Source organism: Halichoerus grypus, chromosome 3 (assembly GCF_964656455.1).
Source record: "Halichoerus grypus chromosome 3, mHalGry1.hap1.1, whole genome shotgun sequence".
Taxonomy (NCBI): domain Eukaryota; kingdom Metazoa; phylum Chordata; class Mammalia; order Carnivora; family Phocidae; genus Halichoerus; species Halichoerus grypus.
The window spans coordinates 154398199-154421364 of NC_135714.1; the positions used below are offsets into that span (position 1 = coordinate 154398199).

The following is a 23166-nucleotide window of genomic DNA, read 5'->3' on the forward strand; positions in this document are numbered from 1 at the left end:
TGTGTGTGTGTGTATAGAGAGAGAGAGAGAGGAATATTAGTCATAAAAATAATGAAATCTTCCCATTTGTAACTACATGGATAGAACTAGACAGTATAAATCTAAGTGAAATAAGTCAGTCAGAGAAAGACAAATACCATGATTTCACTCATGTGGAATTTAAGGAACAAAACAAATACAAAGAATAAAAGAGACAAACAAAAAAAAGACTCAAATATAGAGAACAAACTGTGAGGGGGAGGTAGGTGAGGGATGGGTGAAACAGGTGAAGGGGATTAAGAGTACACATCATGATGAGCACTGAGTAATGTACAGAATTGGTGAATCACTATATGGTAAATCTGAAACTAATATAACACTGTATGTTAAATATTCTGGAATTAAAATTAGAAATTAAAAAACAGGGGCGCCTGGGTGGCTCAGTCAGTTAAATGTCCCAGGGTTCTGGGATCGAGCCCCACACCGGGCTCCCTGCTCAGTGGTGAGTCTGCTTGTCCCTCTCTCTCCCTCTGCCCCTCCCCCTGCTTGTGATGCACTATCTCTCTCAAATAAATTTTAAAAATCTTTAAAAAAATTTTAAAATAATAAATAAATAAATAAATAAATGTAACTGCCTAATCCCTTTAGTAATCCAAATAATTAACCCCTGAATTTACTGATTTGGTAAGTTGAGGTTTCTATACATTATTCTTTCCCCTTGTAAATAGAGTAGACCTGTCCTTTGCTAACTTCAGTCTTAATGCTTTCAAAATACACCCTAAACTGACCTTAGTTTAAATGGGACTTCGAGAACTGTTTTTATTATATGGACAAAAAACATCAATCCTGATTTTTTCCTATTTATTTTCCTATCCTATTTATATCAGAGCAGGTAGTATCTGTATAATTCTTTAAACCTTTTTCTGTATGGAGCAGCACACTGTATGACAGCATAAAACTAAAATAAATTTTATATGACTTTAACCTGTTATTGAAAAGTACCATCCCAAAGCTTATATTAGAACTATCAAGATTCACAGTATCTGAAACAAGTTAATATTTTATGTCATTTCAGATTCACTATGGGAAACACTTTTATTCCAAAAGCCATAAAAGGAGATAACAGAACATATGTATTATTTTTTCTGCCTAGAGTGCCTCACTGTTTCCAACCACATGTTCTTGGGACTGCCACTTGTAATACCCCACCTCCTAGCCAACACGGTGGGCACGTAAGGAAGCCAAGCCTTGCTCTCCTCAAAATATTTAGGTTAGATCAGCGGGAAAATGGATAGTCACTATAACCGTGCTCAGCTGCAGGAAGATATTAGTCTGATACATTCCTCACAGTGTGAAATAAGCGACTCTGTAGGAGAATAAAGCAGACATAATAGGAAATGCAGAGCAAAGGAGAAAGCTCTGCAGTGTTCATACTCTTTGTTCTAGTAATTCCTGAGTCCCTGCTACATCTCTGTCCTCTATATTTGTTATATAAGAGCATAAATTTCCCCTTATGCTATACCTTGTTTAAATTGGATGTTTGTGGGGGCGCCTGGGTGGCTCAGTCGTTAAGCGTCTGCCTTCGGCTCAGGTCATGATCCCAGGGTCCTGGGATCGAGCCCCGCATCGGGCTCCCTGCTCCGCGGGAAGCCTGCTTCTCCCTCTCCCACTCCCCCTGCTTGTGTTCCCTCTCTCACTGTGTCTCTCTCTGTCAAATAAATAAATAAAATCTTTAAAAAAAAAAAAAAAAATTGGATGTTTGTGCCTTGCACCAAGAGAGGTCCCTAGTACAAAGATACACCTAATGTAAAAAGATCTACAATTGCTAAAATGGAATGCATGATCCCTACAGAGTAGAATGATAGTGGCATGACCAGGATCGAATCATGCATATGACACTGAATGTACTATATTTCATTGAGAAAATGCCAAGATTAGAAGTTTTCTTGGATATCAAGTATAGTATCTCCATGTGCATTAACATAAACAAAGGTATAGCCTGTCATTTCCACACTTTGCTTCTCAAAATTTACCTAGTTTAAGCATGTAATCCTGAAATTATGGCAGTAAATGACCTCCAAAGGTCATCTAAATCCATGACACCAGCAATTCTTTTACAACAGAAAAAGATAACATGTAAAAACTGAATTAATTTTCTTATGTAGCACAAGAGCTATTCACAGGATAAGGAATGTCTTTCAATTTAAATGACTAATCTGAATGCAGACTCAGGCCAACAATAATTGAAAATGATGTGAGAAGAATTTTGACACTGCAGTAACACAGACAATGTTTAAAGCATAAAAGAACAGTTAAATTCAGGAATTATGGCTCAGTTCATAAACTGATATTCCAAAAGACTACACTATCAGACCATAATAGTAAACCTATTTCATAATAAATTTTATCCCTACTTGGATTTGTACCTAAACCCTTCTTAGATTGGCATTTGGTCCAGAACACTTTCTTAAACTAAATTTTACAAACATATAGAGCAAAGAAGGTTAAAGCATTTACAAATGATTAATCTTGAAATCACCTGTGCAAAAATAACATTCCTACCTTACTTGTAAAGCATTAATAGTTATTAAGAGTTTATTAAAATAACAGCATTTAGCATTTTCTTCAGCTTGATTCTGCTTGCTATCCTTTTATCTAGAATGACTAGGCAAAATATGAACTATTCATAAGTTAGTTTTGTTTCACATACTTGGTATTTTCATTCTAGAGGTAATCGCAATATCCATCAACTAAAGATGTACTCAGGCCCTTCTTACTATTTATGGCACATTAGCCTCTTTCACAATTATTATTACCACCAAAGGAGTGGGAATCTTAAAGTTTAAAATGGTAAGAGGGGCGCCTGGGTGGCTCAGTCGGTTAAGAGGCTGCCTTCGGCTCAGGTCATGATGCCCAGGTCCTGGGATCGAGCCCCACGTCTGGCTCCCTGCTCAGTGGAGAGACTGTTTCTCCCTCTCTCTGCTGCTGCTCTGCCTACTTGTGCTTTCTCTGTGTCAAATAAATAAATAAAATCTTTAAAAAAAAAATAAAAAAATGAAGTGAGAGTAAGTAAGAAATGAAGATTTACTGGGGACTGAGCTTGACAGTATGATAAGATGATTCTGTAATTCAAACCAATAGAGAACTGACTAAAACAAAAGATTAGAGGCTATGACTACAAACAACAATACAAAAATGTTCTTTTCATAATAAAAAGACTTAGAGAAAAATGAGATTATATTCCAATGTGCCAATCACACTATATAATAGTTATTTTTAAATTACCACTGATTAAGATTGAAATTTTCTTACTGTAGCCACCTTATACATGTCTGGGGGAAAAAAATCGAAGTAAATATGCAAGTTTATAGAGGGAAATATAAATTAGGTGTGGAATCAGGGAACTGGACACCATTTAGAGAAAAATCATTCATTCAACTAACATTTACTGAATATGGCCTATATGTCAGACCATGTACTTGGCAGAAAGGATTCAACAAGGGACGGATCAGGCAAAAACTCCTGGCCTCATTATGCTTACATTCTTTTTTTTTTTTTTTAAAGATTTTATTTATTTATTTAATTGACAGGGAGAGAGAGAGAAAGAGAGAGACAGCGTGAGAGGGAACACAAGCAGGGGGAGTGGGAGAGGAAGAAGCAGGCTTCCAGCTGAGCAGGGAGCCCAATGCGGGGCTCGATCCCAGGACCCTGGGATCATGACCTGAGCTGAAGGCAGTCGCTTAACCAACTGAGCCACCCAGGCGCCCCATGATGCTTACATTCTAATGGCTATTAAAAACAGCCATTAGCAAGTATATCATTAAAAAAAAAAAAAAACTAAGGCCAAAAGCAATGCAGTGCCATGCCATTTCCCAAGGATATAGCTATTTAGCAGAAACTCAGGCTACAGTTCACAACACCTGGGCCTATTCCAGAGATTCTTTGATATATGATAGAGTCAATGGGAGAGGAAAAAAACTTTAATGAAAAACCCAAATAATAAAGAAAATCTATGTTAATGTCTACTTACTGGATTATAGAACTGTCAAACAAAACGGAAGGAATTTAATCGAAACACAGACTGCACCAAATTTTAGAAAATACTTATGCTAAAGGCACTCTGCATTAGACTCTAAAGATGCACTTAATGAGCTAATAGATACTTTATCTTCTCTAATATCTGAAATTCCCGGAATACTTTTATTCAGAGGCCTATTTAATACGAACTAGTGGTTACAGTTCATATCCTAGCACAAAAAACTCTCAACATAATACCACCATCTCAATTTGTATTTTTTGCCTGACTCCAAAGAAAGGCTACCGATGACATTAGCTAACAGGCTTAACTACATTATTATCTCCAGGAGGTAAAGGAAAATGGCCAAGGTGCTTCGGAGTTTACACACAAAGGCAAGGTTAAGGTAATATGCTTCCAATATTCTGCTTGTCACAAGGAATTTAACACTAGTTAGCCATCTATTTTGTAAGTTTCTAACCTATTAAGCAGTTTAAAATAATTAGTAGAGTAGTTTTATGTTAAAAATGAATGTCAGACTTCAAAGTTGAAAATAAATGGTAAAAGAGAAAGTTTGATAGATTTGAAAATTCATTCCTTTCCACTATGATTATGAAAAAATTCTTTCAACTCTATGAATGCCTGCTGTCATTTCTGGATCATAATCATAATGATTTCTTCACTTTATTAAAAACAACTGGGAAGATAAAAATTAAGAAAAGGACTAGATACTTACACCACTGGAAAGGAACTGAGCATACTTTACATGAGGTGAATCAATATCCTTCCTAGAGATGATCAGCGTTATTAACCATTCTGTAGAATAAAGACAGAAAAATTCAGAAATACTTGTTAATCAAATATTGAATAAAAATTTTATATAACTTAAAGATATTAACAGTCAACATCAGGTAACCATGTTTTTAAAATTATTTTGTACTTTTAAGATGAAATCTTCGTTTGACGCAAAATTTAAAAAATAAAAAAATATTATTAATAGCTTTCACAATTATTTACTTGGAAAAAGTAATAAAAATCATACTCCTGAAACTTAATGTTATCAGACACCACCCAGGGAAACAGATATAAATGTGCGATGGAATGTATATATTACTGTGACCTTTGAGAACACTGTTTGATAATAATATCAGTGCATTTATGCAGCACCCTATAAGCAAAAAACCCACCACAACATGACTACAGCTAAAGGTCTTAACTGTGGGGTAAATTCTGGGGTCTAGTTCCAAGTATATTGGTACTTATTTTACTGCTACCCAAATCTTGAGTGACTTAATTTCTCTAAGTCTCAATTTCTGCATCTATAAAACAGGGATGATCAATAACTACCTCAAAGAGCTACAAGAAGTTAAAACATTTTTTTAAAATGGCGATGAAAGCACTTCACAAGCTATCAAGTAGCAGGGGCTATTATTAACAATTTAAAAAGGAGATTAGTATCCATGTTATTTTAGATTACTGAACACAGTGGAAGTTAATAATAGAGTGAGTCTAGTACTTCTATCTTCTGATTAGCATTCTACTGCTTTATTCACCATTCAGACCCTGTGACCCCTTTCAATTCAGACATAGATTTTAACAAAAAATGAAATCTACTATTCACGGCTTAGGAGCTAAAGATCATGTATTACTGACTGAACTTATTAGCAGTTTCAAACCACAATCTATAGAAGCAACAATTTCCATTAACTCAAAGTTAAGATTATAAATTATACGAAAGTTAAAAATGTTGATGTCAAAACTCTCACATTAAAATACACATTCAGCACTGAATTATATTAAGCAAGACCGAAGTGTCTAACAGTGACTAATGATATATGTGAAATGTACAGGGTAAAGTTAGAAACCTTTCACATTTGCATATCCTAAGTTGTAGCTTTAATGAAGTTCCTGTTGTAGTTAATTTTCTTGCTGACTTAAGAAATACCTGTCCTAAAAAAAAGTAGATATAAAGTACAAAGAAAATCTACTGAAAGTGTTGCTGATTGCAAAAATATCCAAACTAAGCCAAAAAACTGATTACTGGTCAATATACATTTTTCATTCTTGCTCAAATTCAGTTAAAATATATTAAAGATCTACTTGTCCTGACAGAGGCACAAAGTCATAATAAGAGTAAGGTATGGTCCCAGTAGTGTAGGAGCATATTAAACTGTAGAAGAAGGTCAAATAAAAATTACACACACACACACACACACACCTCTATAATAAAATGCATAATGTGATAAGACTAAAAATACAAGGTTTATGAGAGTAACAATTTAGAGATTAATTTAGGCTACAGAGAACTAGGAAGACTTCCTAGAGTGAGATCTCAGCTGTTATCTGAAGATCAGAATAAGACTTCCACCAAACCTAGGTGTGAAGGCAGGTGAGAATCAGTGGAAGAAGATTCCAGGGAGAAGGAACAGTTAAAGGAGATGATGAGCTAGGCTTAAGGATTAAGTAGACCTATGTGGCTGGCCTTTTACATATATGCATGAGAAATACATAGGCTAGAAAGGGAAGACTTCCACAGTCTGTGGAAGGCTGGTAAATGTCTCACAGCAATCCTGACCTTTATTCTGCAAATATGAGGACTATGGTACAACTAAATCAGACAATCTAGGAAGTAAATTACCAAAGACCCTCATTTCACAGGTGAGGAAACTGAGATTAAGTCACTGGTACAGACTTGGTGTACTGCAAATCACTGAGTTTATGTTATTTATATTATGGGTATAAATGGGCTTAAAATATTCAATAGAACTAAAATATTCTAAGGACAGAAGAGTAAGCAAGTAAAGTGGTGCTATGAGTTCTTTATTCTCAGACTCAATGTCACAAAGCCCTCCCTGCATAGGAGACAGATTTTTAAAAAATTGTTTTAAAAACGAGTTTAATAAATATTAAAATTTATTTAAATGAGTTTAAATAAAAATTACAATCACAGCCATTAGAAAGGCCATTATCAGGGGTGCCTGAGTGGCTCAGTCAGTTAAGCATCTCTTGGTTTCAGGTCAGGTCATGATCACATGATCATGAGATCATGAGATCTTGAGAGAGAATGAGCCCTGCATCAGACTCTTTCTTCCTCTTCCTCTGTCCCCCCAACCCCGCCCGTACGTGTTCTCTCTCAAATAAATAAACCTTAAAAAAAGAGGGGGTCATTATCGAAAAAACAGAAAATAACAAGTATTGGCAAAGATGTGGAGAAAAAGAAACCTTCCTGGTGTTGCTGGTGAGAATGTAAAATAGTGCAGCCATTATGGAAAACAGTATGGAGGTTTCTCAAAAATTAAAAATAGAACTACCTTATGATCCAGTAATTCTACTACTGGGTATTTATCAAAGAAAATAAAAACACTAAATCAAAAATATATATGCACCCCTATGTTTACTGCAGCATTATTTATAATAGCCAAAATATGAAAGCAACCTAAGTGTCCACTGATAGATGAATGGATAAAGATGTGCCATATATATATATATATATATATATATATATATAAACGCAGTATTACTCAGCCATAAAAAAGAATGGAATCTGAGATAGCAAGATGGACCCAGAGGGTCAGATATAAGTCAGATTGAGAAAGACAAATACCATATAATTTCACTCATATATGGAATCTAAAAAATAAGACAAATGAAACAAGGAAACAAAAAGCAGAATCAGACCTATAAATACAGAAAAATACACTGATGCCAGAGGGAAGGGAGGTGGGGGGAGATGAGCAAAATGGGTAAAGGAAAAAGTGGGAGATACAGGCTTCCATGTTATGTCATGGGAATAAAAGGTACAGCATGTGGGATACAGTCAGTGATACACAAAAACATTGTGTGGTGACAGATGGTAGATACACTTGTGGTGAGCACAGCATAACATTTAGAGTTGTTGAATCACTATGTTGTACTCCTGAAACTAACGTAATATTGTGTGTCAACTATACTCAAAAAAAACTTCAAAAAAGAAAAAAAATCTGAACTTAAAAAAAAAAAAAGAGGTTTTTAGGGATAAAAGTTCACGGATGCTGGATCACATCAAGCACCCAGCTCTAAAAAGCATGTAACCTATAAAAGTTAATCAGCTCCTCATTGGACCCTTCATCTTTTGTACTTTAAAAAGCGAGGGCTCCTGGGTAGTTCAGTTGGGTAAGTGTCTGACTCTTGATTTCGGCTCAGGTTGTGATCTCAGGGTCATGAAATCGAGCCCCCCACCTCTCAGGCTCTGTGCTCAGTGGGGAATCTGCTGGAGATTCTCTCCCTCACCCACTACCGCTGGCCCCCTTGTGTGCACGCTCTTTCTCTCTAAAATAAAGCAATCTTTAAAAAATAATTTTAAAAAATAGAGTTAAAGAACATTCACAGATGACAGTGATGAAAGAATCCTGTGCCAACAAAGCTTACATTTTGATACATGAAAAAAACTGCAAATATGCAAAAATTCAGAGAGTGTATTTTCTCAGGCACCCCAATTAAGAAAAATAATTGAGGAAAGGTTCTAACTAAGAAAAAATAAACCAGAAAAAGAGATGTGGTAACAGGGAAGATGAAGAAAAAGAGTAATATTGTAATCAATGAAACTTTCAGTTTATATTATATAATACACATTTAAATAATAACCAAATGCCTAGGAATGTATAACTTATAAAGACTCTTGAAACAAAAAGACTATATCATATAAACATTTTAATAAATTTCTAAACTATTCAAAGTAAAAGAGTTGTAGACAGGTGAGATGAAGATAGGCAGAAGTAAAAATACTTCCAAGATCTCATGAGGAAGAAGAGGATAAGGGGAAAAAGAAAGAGAGGCAGAAAATAAAAGTATTCTAAAGATCTCATCTTTTCAAGGTCAAGAAGCCATCAGGGAAAGCAATGAGCATCTTTTGAGGGAAAAGAGTTTTTGTTTTCAGGTAACTGCAAAGAAGCATGTATCAGTCAAGGTATAATTTTAAGGTCAAAAGTACTTAGCAGGATAAAGAAAAATATTATACAATTATAAAATACACAACTTATGACTAAAATGTAAAAGTTAAAAAACTGTATATACCAAACATAGGTAATAAAGTAAAACTTATTAGAACTTTAATAAATTTATTTTTAAAAATACAAATATACTGAGTAATTTCAGTATACCTTTTAGAATGGACAAATACAGTTGGAAAGAAGAAAAAACAAATTTAATTATATTATCAATAAATATGATTTTTAAAAGATACCTTGTAACCCTCTAACAAAAAAGATATTTTTTCCTATGTTCATTACCATAACTGATCATAAACATGGTCATAATGAAAGTTTTAACTAATTTCAGAGATAGATAACTCAAAAATTCAGAAAATATTTACAATTTCTTTCCTTAAAAATGATGAGATGACAAAAAATAGAATAAAAATAATTAAAACCCGGGGCGCCTGGGTGGCTCAGTCGTTAAGCGTCTGCCTTCGGCTCAGGTCATGATCCCAAGGTCCTGGGATCGAGTCCCGCATTGGGCTCCCTGCTCTGCAGGAAGCCTGCTTCTCCCTCTCCCACTCCCCCTGCTTGTGTTCCCTCTCTCGCTGTGTCTCTCTCTGTCAAATAAATAAAATCTTTAAAAAAAAAAAAAAAAATAAATAAATAATTATTATTTATGTGTGATCCAGCAAAATTTATATTTGCAAGTAAATTTATGGCTTTAACAATTTTAATTTTTCTAAAAGGCAAGGGAGAAAAACACTGTAAAAAAGAAATGAAAAAAGTAACAAAATATATCAAAATAAGCTAGGAAGAAGAAACTAAGAGATAATATTTAAAATGAACATAAAGTAAAAAAGTTATAGAGAACACAAATAAATCTAAAAGGTATCTCTTTGAAAGATAATGAAATAATCACTCAGTCTAATGAGTGGGTAAAACAAAGCGGGGGAACAAGAGAGAGTGAAAACTCACAAGGTTCAGAATAAAAGAGAAATAAAAACATAAGCATAGGAGATAATTAAGAAAACAAGACAAAACTGAAAAAAAAAAGTCCACTAATTTAATTTCATGGCATTCATTTGAACACCTAGAAGAGATGATTTCCCAGTAAAATAGAAAATATCAAAATTAACCCAAGAGCAACGAATTCTTGAGTAGAATTAAACACCATAAATTAAAGGTAATTAAAAACCTACTATAGAAAAAGATATCCAGATAGCTGGATTCTCTGCAGATTCTTAATCTTCAAAAAAACATAATTCTAATAATATTAAGCCATAGAAAAATACAAAAAATTTTCCAAGTCATTTATGAGGTCAAAACAACTCAATACCAAATCTAATAAAGGTACTAGCACATAAAATATACCCATAAAGCAATTTCACTTAAAAGTTAAGTATAATTCTAAATTTTAAAAAATCAATGTAGACAACAGAGTCCAGCCACATGTCAAAAATTATATATATTACTATAATTATTGCAGAAATATGAGAGTGGTTCCTTTTTAATCAACAATCTAATAAATCAACAAATTAAGCACAAAAAAATCATATCATTATATCAATAGATGCTGAAAAGGCATTTGAGAAAATTCAGCAACCATTTTTAACAAAAGCTCTATGGGAAAAAATAGAAAAAAAATAAGCATTTTTGAAAAAAGAACAGTAGCAAGTACCATTATGTAGCAAAACACTATAACCATTTCAAATAAAATTAAGGTCGCATGAACACAATAAATATGTACATACAATGTACATATGTGTGTGTTTATGTATATATCTATATTAAGAACTTGCTTCTGTATGGAAATTTGATGATCTGTGGAAGAGAACCAGCGACAGTGGTTACTTTGAGTACAGGGTAGAAACTGAAAAGATTAGGGAAAGGGTGGGAAGGAGACTGTTTACAGGAAACTTTTTTATTATTTTAACCATATGAATGTTATTACAGGGATTAGAACAGGAAGCCCAGGGGCACCTGGGTGGCTCAGTCGGTTAAGCGTCTGCCTTCGACTCAGGTCATAATCCCAGAGTTCTGGGATCAAGCCCCACATCGGGCTCCCTGCTCAGTGGAGAGCCTGCTTCTCCCTCTGCCCCTCAGTCTGCTCGTGCTCTCTCTCTCTAATAAATAAAATCTTAAAAAAAAAAAAAAGAACAGGAAGCCCACTAACCCCTTTAAAATTCAACACTGACTTGAAGATTATAGCAACTAATTAAGACATGAAAATGAATTAACTGACTTAAATATCAGAATGAAAGAGAAAAATATCTTTTTGCTAATAACCTGATGGAATGCCTACAAAATGCAGGCAATTCTAGGGGCACCTGGGTGGCTCAGTCGGTTAAGTGTCTGCCTTCACCTCAGGTCATGATCCCAGGGTCCTGGGATCAAGCTGCACATTGGGCTCCCTGCTGGGCGGGAAGCCTGCTTCTCCCTCTCCCACTCCCCCTGCTTGTGTTCCCTCTCTCGCTGTCTCTCTCTGTCAAATAAACAAATAAAATATTTTTTTTAAAAAAATGCAGGCAATTCTAGTAAAAGAAAACTGAAATTAATAAAAATAATCAAAAAGAGGTATGATACAATACAGTTGAAATTAATAAAAAAATTTAGTTTAGAGAGAAACACCTACAAAAATGGGAAAAATATTTCATTCACAGTACTTTGCCCCAGTATTTATAAACGACTGCATTGAGAAATAACCCCAAAAGATTTATTCTCTAATTTAAAAACAGGATCTTAAAGTTATAAAGCAGAAAGTCCAAGAACCACCCAGAAAAAGGAGAAAACCAAAAGTGGACTTCACTGTGCTCGCTTTGGCAGCACATATACTACAAAGTGGACTTTACTGATCATGTTTCAGAATACATTCAAAAGACAAAGGGGAACCCTCTTACACTGTTGGTGGGAATGCAAGTTGGTACAGCCACTTCGGAAAACAGTATGGAGGTTCCTCAAAAAGTTAAAAATAGAGCTACCCTATGACCCAGCACTACTGGGTATTTACCGCAAAGATACAGTTGCAGTGAAAAGAAAGGGCACAAGCACCCCAATGCTCATAGCAGCAATGTCCACGATAGTCAAACTGTGGAAGGAGCCGAGATGCCCTTCAACAGACGAATGGATAAAGAAGATGTGGTCCATATATACAATGGAATATTACTCAGCCATCAGAAAGGATGAACATCCACCATTTGCATCGACATGGATGGAACTGGAGGGGATTACACTAAATGAAATAAGTCAAGCAGAGAAAGACAATTATATGGTTTCACTCATATGTGGAACCTAAGAAATAGCATGGAGGACATTAGAAGAAGGAAGGGAAAAATGAAGGGAGGGAATTGGAGGGGGAGATGAACCAGGACAGACTATGGACTCCGGGAAACAGACTGAGGGTTTCAGAGGGGAGGGGAGTGGGGGGATGGGTTGGCCCGGTGATGGGTATTAAGGAGGGCACATACTGCAATGAGCACTTGGGTATTATATGCAAACAATGAATCATGGAATACTACATCAAAAACTAATGAAGTACTGTATGGTGACTAACATAACATGATAAAAAATTTTAAAAAAAAGACACCTAATCAAATCAATACAGCATTGGCTTAAGAATAGATACAGATGAGAGGAACAGAATAAAGAACTTAAACACAGATTCCAGCACATACGAAAAAAATGTACAAATCAGAAGTTAAATTCTATTTCTGCAGGAAAGGATAACTTATTTTTTAAAATGATCACCACAAAACTGGTTATCATCTAGCAAAAAAATAAAAAGATCTTTATCTTACATTATTTATTAAAAAATAAATAAACTCCAGGTAGTATAAAGAAGGACAAATGAAAAAAATAAATCACAGCAATACATTCTACAACATAATTTATAAGATGACAAGTATTCTAAACAATCTTAACAAAGAGCAGAAACGTGAAAAGATAGATATAAAAGTTTAAAGTTTCCTAGACATAAAAAATGAAAAAAGCATAAACAAACTAAGCAATTAAACCGGAAAAAATATTTGACATATAGAGAGAGAGCAGACCCAAGTTGTCAAGTTCATAAAAAATACTCAAACTTACTAAAAGCGAAGTAACAATTATGTGGTTTAACAATGAGATATCATTTTAGCAAAATTTAAAAGACGGATAATATCTCCTCAAAATGGTACTGTCCTATTTCATTATCTAAATGAGTTATGACATCCTTTTGGAAGGAATCTGGCACCATGTATAAAATTTAAAGTACTTATACCTTTAACCTAGTAGTCCAGTTCCTGGGAATCTACCATATAGAAATAAAAGTAATCATATGTAATATGTATAAAGATGTTTACTGTCACTTATTTTCTAATTCCTTGTCTTTAGAAACAGAGTTTTTCAATCAATACGGGAATGGCTGAATACATTACAATTTGATCTATTAACACAATGCAATCATTAAAAAAGAATAAATTAGTTTTATTAGGTACCTTGGTGGGGGATTTGCACATTGTACTTGTTGAGTAAAAAAAAAGTAAAATGCAATCAAATGAGTATAATATGATCAGGTTTAAAAAAAAAAACTATAACCCAAAACCCCCTTTGTATGTGTATGTCTTAGGTCAGTGGTATAGCTATATGCATACATACACACATATGTAAGTACATGAGCACAGAGAGAAAAACAGGTGGTCATCAGGTAATGGAGTTGGGGTTAAGGATGGATATGTGTATTTGGAATATGGTCAGGAAGGATAAATGCATCTATAGATACACATACATTTATGCAATAAAATTGTTAAAATTCCTAATATCAGAAATGGACTCAATTATCAAATGATTAGTTTAGAGTTGTCAAAATCCTACACAAAGTCAGGCTGAACAAAGAAGAAGCCTACTGTACTATATACTATATACTATTATATTATAAAAATATAATCCAGAAAATCCATTAGGAATAAGAACCTTTAGATGCTGTATAATCCACAGGTAGTAAGGCGGCTTTTTTTTAACCCCACTTTTTCTTTTTAACATAAAAAATGGTAAAGGAATAGGTGAAATTTTTTGTCTTTTTTTTTTTTTAAAGAAAAGATGAATTTCAAAAGACCTATAGTCTGCCTCCCACCCCAAACTCCTTTTTCTCTTCCACCCAAACACCATTCAGTTTCTTCATACATCTTTGTACAAGTGTGAATATAACTTTATGATAAATTCCCAAAAGAGAAGCTGTTTGACAAAGAGTATATACATTTTAAGTTATGATAGGTTTTGTCAAATTGCCTCCCAAAGAGGAAATAATTTATACTCCCACCTTCAGGAAATGCTTAATTGTGAATCCAGTATATCAGTGGTGATTTACAATTGAATTTATGCTGTGCAGTTCAGAATGTATGTTTCACTCCATAACAGTAAACACAGGAAGGACAGAATATTTAAATCAAGGAAGAAAGAAATAAACAGGAAGTATAAGGCTTTAGGAAGAAAGGGAAGCATAAGAGAGGGTGAAGAGTTAGCTTAGCTACAGCACAGGCAGTGTGAGCAAGCCATCAAAAGGAGAGGGGACAGGAGACATTGCAAACACCAATTAGTCACCCCTTATGCCCAGATTTGGATACCAAAAAAGAATTCTCAGAATTTTAGAACAAAGATTACAGAACTCCTTTTACTGCCCATTCAGCACCACACACAGAACCCGGTGTTACCATTTAAACTGTCTATTTAAAATAAAGTAAAAATGTGTTAAAATACAGAGGTACACAGCTTCATGATCCTGTTAAGTTAGATGCTATTAGTATTTTCAAATGAGAGACTGTGAATTCATAGAATTTATAGAAGTGAACCCTCTTCCTGACTAGATACACAGTGAGACATACACACACACACACACACACACACAAATATATAAATAAACATAAGGGGCGCCTGGGTGGTGCAGTTAATCATCCAACTCTTGGTTTCAGCTCAGCTCGTGATCTAAGGGTCATGGAACTGAGAGCCCCGTGTGAGGTTCCATGCTCAGCACAGAGTCTGCTTGATACTCTCTTTCCCTCTCCCTCTACCCCTCCTGTTCATGTTCTCTCTCTCTCTCTAAAATAAATAAATAAATCTTTAAAAAAAGAGATCAATAAACATAATACATGAAGGTAAAAAAGGTCCTAAAAAACTCCACTAGAAAAAATAAAGTGAACATCCCTTCCCCTTAGCTCTCAGTCCTTTTGTCCAAAGATAAATACTAAGTTTCCTGTGAATCCATATAAAGATAAAAATTAAGAAATGAATATACATAGACCTGCATATAGCTACCATAAAATTTCTTTCCCTAACGGTGGTTTTAAAAAACTTTTTATTATGAAAATTTGCAAATACGTACAAGGGCAGTTAGAACAGAGTAATAAACGCTTAAGTGCCTATCACCCAGCTTGAATAATTAAGGGAGGGGAGTTGTTAATTATTTTCAAGCAAATTCCAGACATCTTAATCATTTGAACATGTAATTCTTAGCAAGCCTGAATATCTGGTTTCCAAATTCAGAGTAGATTAGAGAAATTTAGAAAGTGGTGGGAGTGTATAAAAAGCTTTACCACAGAAAAAAATGACAGCTCCCTGAAAAGAACAAAATACATGAAAACAACTATTTAATTACACATACATACATATAACACTAACTTATCAAAAAGTTAAAGTCATGTTTAGGGGTCTATTGTTTAAACACAAAAGGCAGGAAAGTATGTGATACACTTGTTTTTAAAAGTTGAAATAGTTAAGAGTTTACATTTTAGGAAGTTAATCAGAAGTTGTTTCATTTATGTCAAACACTTTCCCCTGGACAATGCTAGATAAATGAGGCCTTACCACATTTAGCTGTGATTTGAGAGGTACATGCAGAGTTCTGCAGTGAAGAATGCTTGGTGATGTGAGGAAAACAGAACCACAGATACTACGAATTTTTAAAAACTCATCTAGATGAGAATATTAATTTCTCAAATAATGCCTCCAGGTAGTTTAAAACTGTAAATAACGGGGCGCCTGGGTGGCTCTGTAGTTAAGCATCTGCCTTTGGCTCAGGTCATGATCCCAGGGTCCTGAGATCGAGCCCCGCATCAGGCTTCGTGTCAGCGGGAAGCCTGCTTCTCCCTCTCCCACGCCCCCTGCCTGTGTTCCCTCTCTCGCTGTGTCTCTCTCTGTCAAATAAATAAATAAAATCTTAAAAATAAATAAATAAATAAAACCGTAAATAACAACTACTACCACTATTTAATGTACACTTCCCTGGGCCAGACACTCACTGGATAAGTGCTTTACACATACAAACTCATTTAATCTCACAATCCCCTGAGGTAGGGAATTAACACAAGACACTACTTGCCCATGTCAATCAGCTAATGGACTTTTCTTTTCTTATTAGAACTGTAACTATATAAGTACTTACATCAGGCTTCACCTTTCTGCAAATATAAGTTTAGGGATACAGTTTTTTATCATTTTTCAGGGGCAATATTTAATTGTGATAGCTACTATGCAACAAGTTAAGCAACAGATACACCACTAAAAAAATCTTATATTTACATCAGGTTTTACTCCTTATGATTCGTGATTAAAGGATACTGCATATCATGGAGATTTTTATTCCAAAAGAATTATTACATATACTACTTGTCAAATTTTTAAAGACCTATAGACTCATGTAGCTTTTCCTACATCTCCAGTGACAGGGAAATTTAATGGGAGAGTTTTGCTGATAAAGATCTTCCTTTTATAGATTCTAAACGGTTTCTTATAACTTCAACACACTTGTCTGGCTGAATCAATACAGTCTAAATTTCTTCTTTTCTCTTCCACAAGGCAGCTTTTAAAATTATCTGCATAATCTTGCGAAGAGTCTCCATGCTAAATATCCCCAGTCCTGATTCCAGTTTGACACAGTTTCTTCATTTGTCATGATCCTGTCTTCTCTTAAAAAGCGGCTCCCCAAATTCAACACAATACTTCTATAAAGAGCCTAATCAGAGCAGAATACAGGGAACTATTAGTTTTCTTGTCCTAGACCTAAAATTATATTACTTTCTCCCGCTACCAACTCAATTTTGTGTGTACTAAATTTGCAGACAAGTTTTTTGCACATTCATTCAAGAGGCAGTGATTAAACATCTATGATGTTAACTGAACCAGGCCTCTTTTTTATCCCAGACTTCCCTTCCCTAAACTCAGCTTTTTTAAAAAAGGAAAACAGTTTCACTTTTGCTTTCTTTTTCTTCTAAGCAAATATTAATCTTCAGCATATCACATATTTACATTGTCTATTATCTGTGTCCCTATTGTCCATTATCTGTACCTGCTCCTAAAGTAGTATCTGGAACATAACAGGCACTACAATATTTGTTGAACTAATTCATGAATAGATAGAAGAGGGTTGAACATTCCTATTTTTTATGGCTTCTAGAAAGGAGTCTCTAGGTTACTATACTTCATTGTTGGATGATCTTGAAGCTTTATCAATAAATACAATTAATCAGAGCAGCCATATGACTGCCACATACCCTCTAGCATTTACTATGGTGGTCTAATAAAGGAGTTATAGGTTTTGGTGGTTTTTGATGTTACCTTCAAAATATTCCCTACTTTTTTCCATTCTAAAACAATGATATAACCTGAAAATAAAAATATACATTTCTCTATTATTAACAGAAGGTCACTAAACTCTATTGAACTATGCTGTGAAATGTTAGGAAACACTTATCCTTAGGTCAGAGGGTGAACCAACATCTTTGCCTTTATATGTGGCCTCAAATGTACTTGACTCCAACCATGACCACCTTTATACCTGTGTCGGTTTAGACATCACTTTCTTGTGGCTTTTATATCCAAAAGACTTGTAGTTTCAGATTTTTTTTATTTATTTAAGTTCAAAATACATGAAGTGGCTACTGTTTATATCATACTATTTTGCATTCCCTACTATGGAAGTCTCAGGGTGCTTGACTCTCACAGAGTTGTTACCGTTAAGTTACACCATGACCCTACTTCATTCTTATTGAATTGCAGTACAAATATATTGTAGCAGACAGCATTTCCTCTCCACATCAGTTTAAAACAGTTGTTCCCAAACTGTGCTGTGCATCAGAATTAAATGCACAGAATCCCCAGCCAACTCTGGACCTACCGAATCCAAATAATAGGATGTAAGGATCCATGAACACTTTTTTTTTTTTTCTTAAAGATTTCATTTATTTAGAGAGGGAGAGAGTGTGTGCAAGTGGGGGGAAGGGGCAGAGGGAGAGAGAGAGAGAGAATCTCAAGCAGACTCCATGCTGAGTGTGGAGCCTGATGCAGGGATCGATCCCACAACTCTGAGATCATGACTTGAGCCAAAACCGAGAGTCAGATACTGAACAGACTGAGCCACCCAGGCACCTTTCCATGAACACTTTTAAACAGCTCCTGAGGTAATGCTACTTGGAAATTACTGGTTTAGAGAACAAGAAAGAACTCTAATATGGCAATGCCATATCTGGTGTATAAAATGTAATGTCTAGGCATGAAGACAATTTTGAGAATAATCTTACCCCAAATGTTTCCTATTATTTACCATACCAATCAATACTCTAAGCTGAAAACTTAAAATAAACTTAAATAGTTATTCATTACTGAAGGTAACTTTGATAGAATTCTACTTCACTACAACAGGAAAATTTAATTTGAAGGTAGAGTCTATCCTCATTATAAATTAATTTTTAAAGTCTGTGTTACTATCATTCAAAAATAGAACTACCCCCTTGATTAACATACACAAAAAGATTCCTATTGACATACATCTAGAATATTTTGATGTTAAAATATAACAGTTTACTCACAGAACCAATCCACATGCCTTGATCCATGGCTCAAGCATTCATTCATACAGCTTTGAAGCCTCTATTTTCTTTTGCAGGCAGAGTACATAATATACTGATAAACAACTTCCAGAGCAAAAACTTGTGGTTCTGCATTTCTGAAAGATCCAGTATTTTCTTCCTGTTTTGCATTTCTCCTATCCCAGCAGTTTCCCAGAGTTTAATAAATGAAATAATTATACAATTGGAGTAAGAGATTTCATTAAGATATACTAAGGTAAATCATAAAATCTTAGATTAAGCTAGAATAGATGTTAACAGTGTTTTCCAATCACCTTGTTTACAGATGAAAAAAAAAGAATCGATAATAGGAGCCAGAAACCCTGACTCCCAGGTTAGTGTTCACACTAGTTTACCAATAAATAAAAGCAAAAATTCTACTTAGTCATCCAGAAACGCAGGGTCTCTATAAATGCATGTCATTGGAAGGTTTTGTTGAGTTCAGAATTATTATAAATATGCAAACAGAAGCTGTCCATAGTTGGCCCCCGGCAAGTATTTCTTGGAGAGGGATTAATACAGTTTAACATATTCTGAGAAACAATATAACAAAAAATATGAGATAATTGTTTGGTATCCAATTTCCCTATAGGCACTTCTTTTTATGCCTCAATCCTGTAGCACCTTGTATTCACTCATTTATGTTTTCAACAAATATTTACTGAGCATCTAACTACATGTGAGAAATTACACTGGGAAATACAGCAATGAACAAAACAAAATCCCTGTTCACATAAAGCTTACATTCTTGTAGTGAAAGGCCAAAAAAAAATTTTTTTTTAAAGGTCAAATATACAGTATTTAGATCATGGTAGGTACAACAAAGAAGAATAAAGCTGAGAAAGCATTTAGGGATTGTGGGTGGTGGCGTTACAACTTTAAATAGGGTACTCAGAGAAAGCCTCAGTGATAAAGCTAAATCAGAGTAAAGACTTGAATGATGTTAGGAAGCAAGCCATGTAGATAAAGGGGAGAAAACATTCAAGATTAAGACCTTGAGGCAGAAACTGTCCATCATGTTTAAAGAATACCACTGAGGATGGTGTGGCTAGAGTTGCGTGAACAACAGAACATGAAATCAGAGAAGTGGGAGCTACTGGGAAGGCCAGATCAAAGAGGAACCTATGGTTGAAAATTTCTATTAAAAATGCCAAGTATTATCTTGGTTAGATAGAAATTAAATCAATAGCTTTACTAGGGATGACCCAATTTAATAGGAAACTTATGAATTGGTAATGGTAGAATTTCTGATAATATCAACAACAAGTTAATAGAAATGTTATTTTTGGGCATTCCCAGCATCCATTACATTGACTTCAGAGAGCATCATCAACGACTCATATGACTAGGTTTGAAGCATCCTCTTGTCCATTTATTAGGGGGTGAGTGCTAAAAGGAGGATACAAAGGTAGAGGATGAGGGAATTCATATGCTCTCCCTTGCAAGAGAAGCAGAGAAGTGTTTTACCTTCCACATCTCAGGAGGATATGCTAATACATAATTTAAACTAAGGAGGTGGCCAATCAAATAATGTTTTACGACTGAAGTTGAAATCAAACAAATTCCAGGGAGCAAACTTATGCTCTATCCCCAAACTTATAACACTGTAAGAATCCCAAGGACAGCTGCACTTTCTTTTATTCCATGCATTCCTCACAGTCTACTACAGTTATTTTAGAGCCTCACATTTTGTACTGCCCGACGGAACAGGCATAAAAAGCATCTTAAGTCATGAGAAAAGGCTCTCTACCTGAGTCAGGGAGCCCACAGCTTTCTCATGCTCATCTTTAAAATCCTGGGGGTGCAGATACCATCATATTTTCTCTCTTTCTTTTGTTCCTTTATGTTCCCCATGACCTGGCCATTCCTAGCAAAATCACGAATTCTACTCCAGAATCATAACGGCTTATCTCAATTTTATTTGCTATAATATAATCTTCATGTATTTCAGATCCCTTATTCTGAATTATTTTCTTCAGATACCTACTGACAAACTCATGAGTTCTCAAACTATAATGATAATTATAAAGTGTAATGCACCATACAATATATAGTATTAATATTTTAAATTATTTACTGTATGCTACCAAATACTACTAGCTCTCAAAAAGCACTTTCTGTACTATGGATTTATATCTAATTACAAGTGGCAAGACTTGTTCAATCTTTGGAATAATTTCCAGACTCAAATCAGTTTTAAATTCTTTCGTATTATGTCTAACCAGCATAAAAAAATGTGCTAAATCTGTATCCCATGATCTTTACTACTTTTTTATATGAATTAATGTATAACTAAAAGGAAAGATTTAAAAATACCTATCAAGCACATTCATATTAAAGACAATCTCTACAAAGGGCAAAGAATGATTCAGTCTTAAAATTCTGATTTATACTTTATGCCATATCCCCAAATACTAAGCGTTAATAATTTCAATATATATTTGATAGGTTGTCATTTTAAATTGGAATTTATAGCTTGAAAAATCCACTCTTTATACAGTGAACTAAAACAAAACACAAGTATATGCTAAACCAATGGTTTAATTACCCTCAACAGGTTCTTTTATCTGTGACCTTCTCTACCTTACTTGAAACCTTCTCTTCTGCTATATTAATGCCATGGTTTCCAACTGTTCTCCCTACCTCCATTCTTTTCCTTGTGACACATCGTTAACAAAATAATTTTCTAAAATTCAAAACTGGGAGTATAATGGAATAATACAAAGAATAAGAGACTTGGAGCAGGATGGTTTCGTGTTTGAAATCTCAGCTTCTACCACTTGTTAGCAGTTTGATCTTGTACAAATGTCTTAATCTCACTAAGCGCTGGTTTCCTCCTCTGTGAATTGTGAACAGTGATATCTACCTGAAGGGGTCACTATGAGGACTAAAACAAAATACCATAAAAAAGGCTCCTGGGGCGCCTGGGTGGCTCAGTTGGTTAAGCGACTGCCTTCGGCTCAGGACATGATCCTGGAGTCCCGGGATCGAGTCCCACATCAGGCTCCCTGCTCAGCAGGGAGTCTGCTTCTCCCTCTGACCCTCCTCCCTCTCATGCTGTCTGTCTCTCATTGTCTCTCTCGCAAATAAATAAAATCTTAAAAAAAAAAAATAAAAAAAAAAGGCTCCTAAAGTAGGCACCCAGAAATGTTAGCTCCCTTGCTCCTTTGTAATCTTTCAGAAAGGTTATTGTAACCTAACGGAAAACAAATTTAAGGAGACTATCAGAAAAACAATGTAATGGCTTGTATTGAGAATACTGGCTTTCTAGGAGGGGAGTTTATTTGGAAAACTAAGCTATGAGAGAAAATAGTTTCATGAGTATGCAGAAATCGAGAGCTAGATAGCTCCCAGCCAAGAACTGCTTGGACAAGGCTTGCTTTCCCCCAGTAACTGCAAGGACTCATTGTCCCAAGTTTCCCCCGCCCCAACCAAATTCAATTTTTTATAGTGCCTCTAACTAACTTTTTAATTACTCTAATTATGAATAAATGACTTCGACCATTTGAGAAAAAGCATCAATGGCAGTAGTTTCCAGTCATCTGAAAGGAATTACTTTTATGTCCTCAAAACTGTGTACTCACCTTTGATGGACTGGGATGGGCGCAATGGAAGTCTCTGACAAGAGGGAGGGAAGAGGTAATACAGACAATTGTATAACCCTCTCTAGTAGGAAATTCTGAAATGTGGGATAATAAGACATGAAGTAGATAGGTAAGAGCTTTTGTCCAATAGGAATCATAACCCAATGTTTGGAGACTTTGGCTCAAAGTATTAATTCCTCTTCCAATACCTCATAGAACAAAACACACTCAAAGGATGCCATGAATTACTACAGATGGAAAAACCTTTCTTGCTAAGTTTTATTTTAATACTTATTAACATCTATGATCATATCCTCCCAGGCCCTTCAAATAATGACCAAAATCTAGAAAGAATTCTGGTAGACATCATGGAGAGAACATAATGAGTAGCAGTATTTTCTGATCCTGCCTGCTAAAGTTCTAACAGTCTACACCTCTAAAATAGAAAATGCTGGGATGCCTGGGTGGCTCAGTTGGTTAAGCATCTGCCTTTGGCTCAGGTCATGATCCCAGGGTCCTGGGATCGAGTCCTGCATCGGGCTCCCTGCTCAGCGGGGAGCCTGCTTCTCCCTCTGCCTGCCGCTCCCCCTGCTTGTGCTCTCTGACAAATAAATAAAATCTTAAAAAAATAATAAGATAAAATAGAAAATGCCTGTTGGGAGTCATAGGATATGGTGACTAAATGAATAGAAATGAGATATTAGAATCTCATGATTCTGGACTCATTCAGGGTGAAGGAAATTCCAAATGAAGATTTAAGA

At 35.1% G+C, this 23166-nt stretch overlaps 1 protein-coding gene across 12 annotated transcripts in view; it reads right to left on the bottom strand.

Annotated features, from left to right (window-relative positions):
* HMBOX1 (homeobox containing 1) overlaps nucleotides 1–23166 on the bottom strand; it is a 194110-nt gene that overhangs the window by 106732 nt on the left and 64212 nt on the right. For 11 of the 12 annotated variants that reach the window (XM_078069466.1, XM_078069460.1, XM_078069465.1 and 8 more), the window contains one exon: nucleotides 4731–4810. In XM_078069466.1, the coding sequence (XP_077925592.1) occupies nucleotides 4731–4753 (23 nt within the window). In that variant the 5' untranslated portion in view covers nucleotides 4754–4810. Of the gene's footprint in view, nucleotides 1–4730; nucleotides 4811–18782; nucleotides 18912–23166 lie in introns of those variants that run through there. The other variant, XM_078069462.1, reaches the window with a different exon arrangement.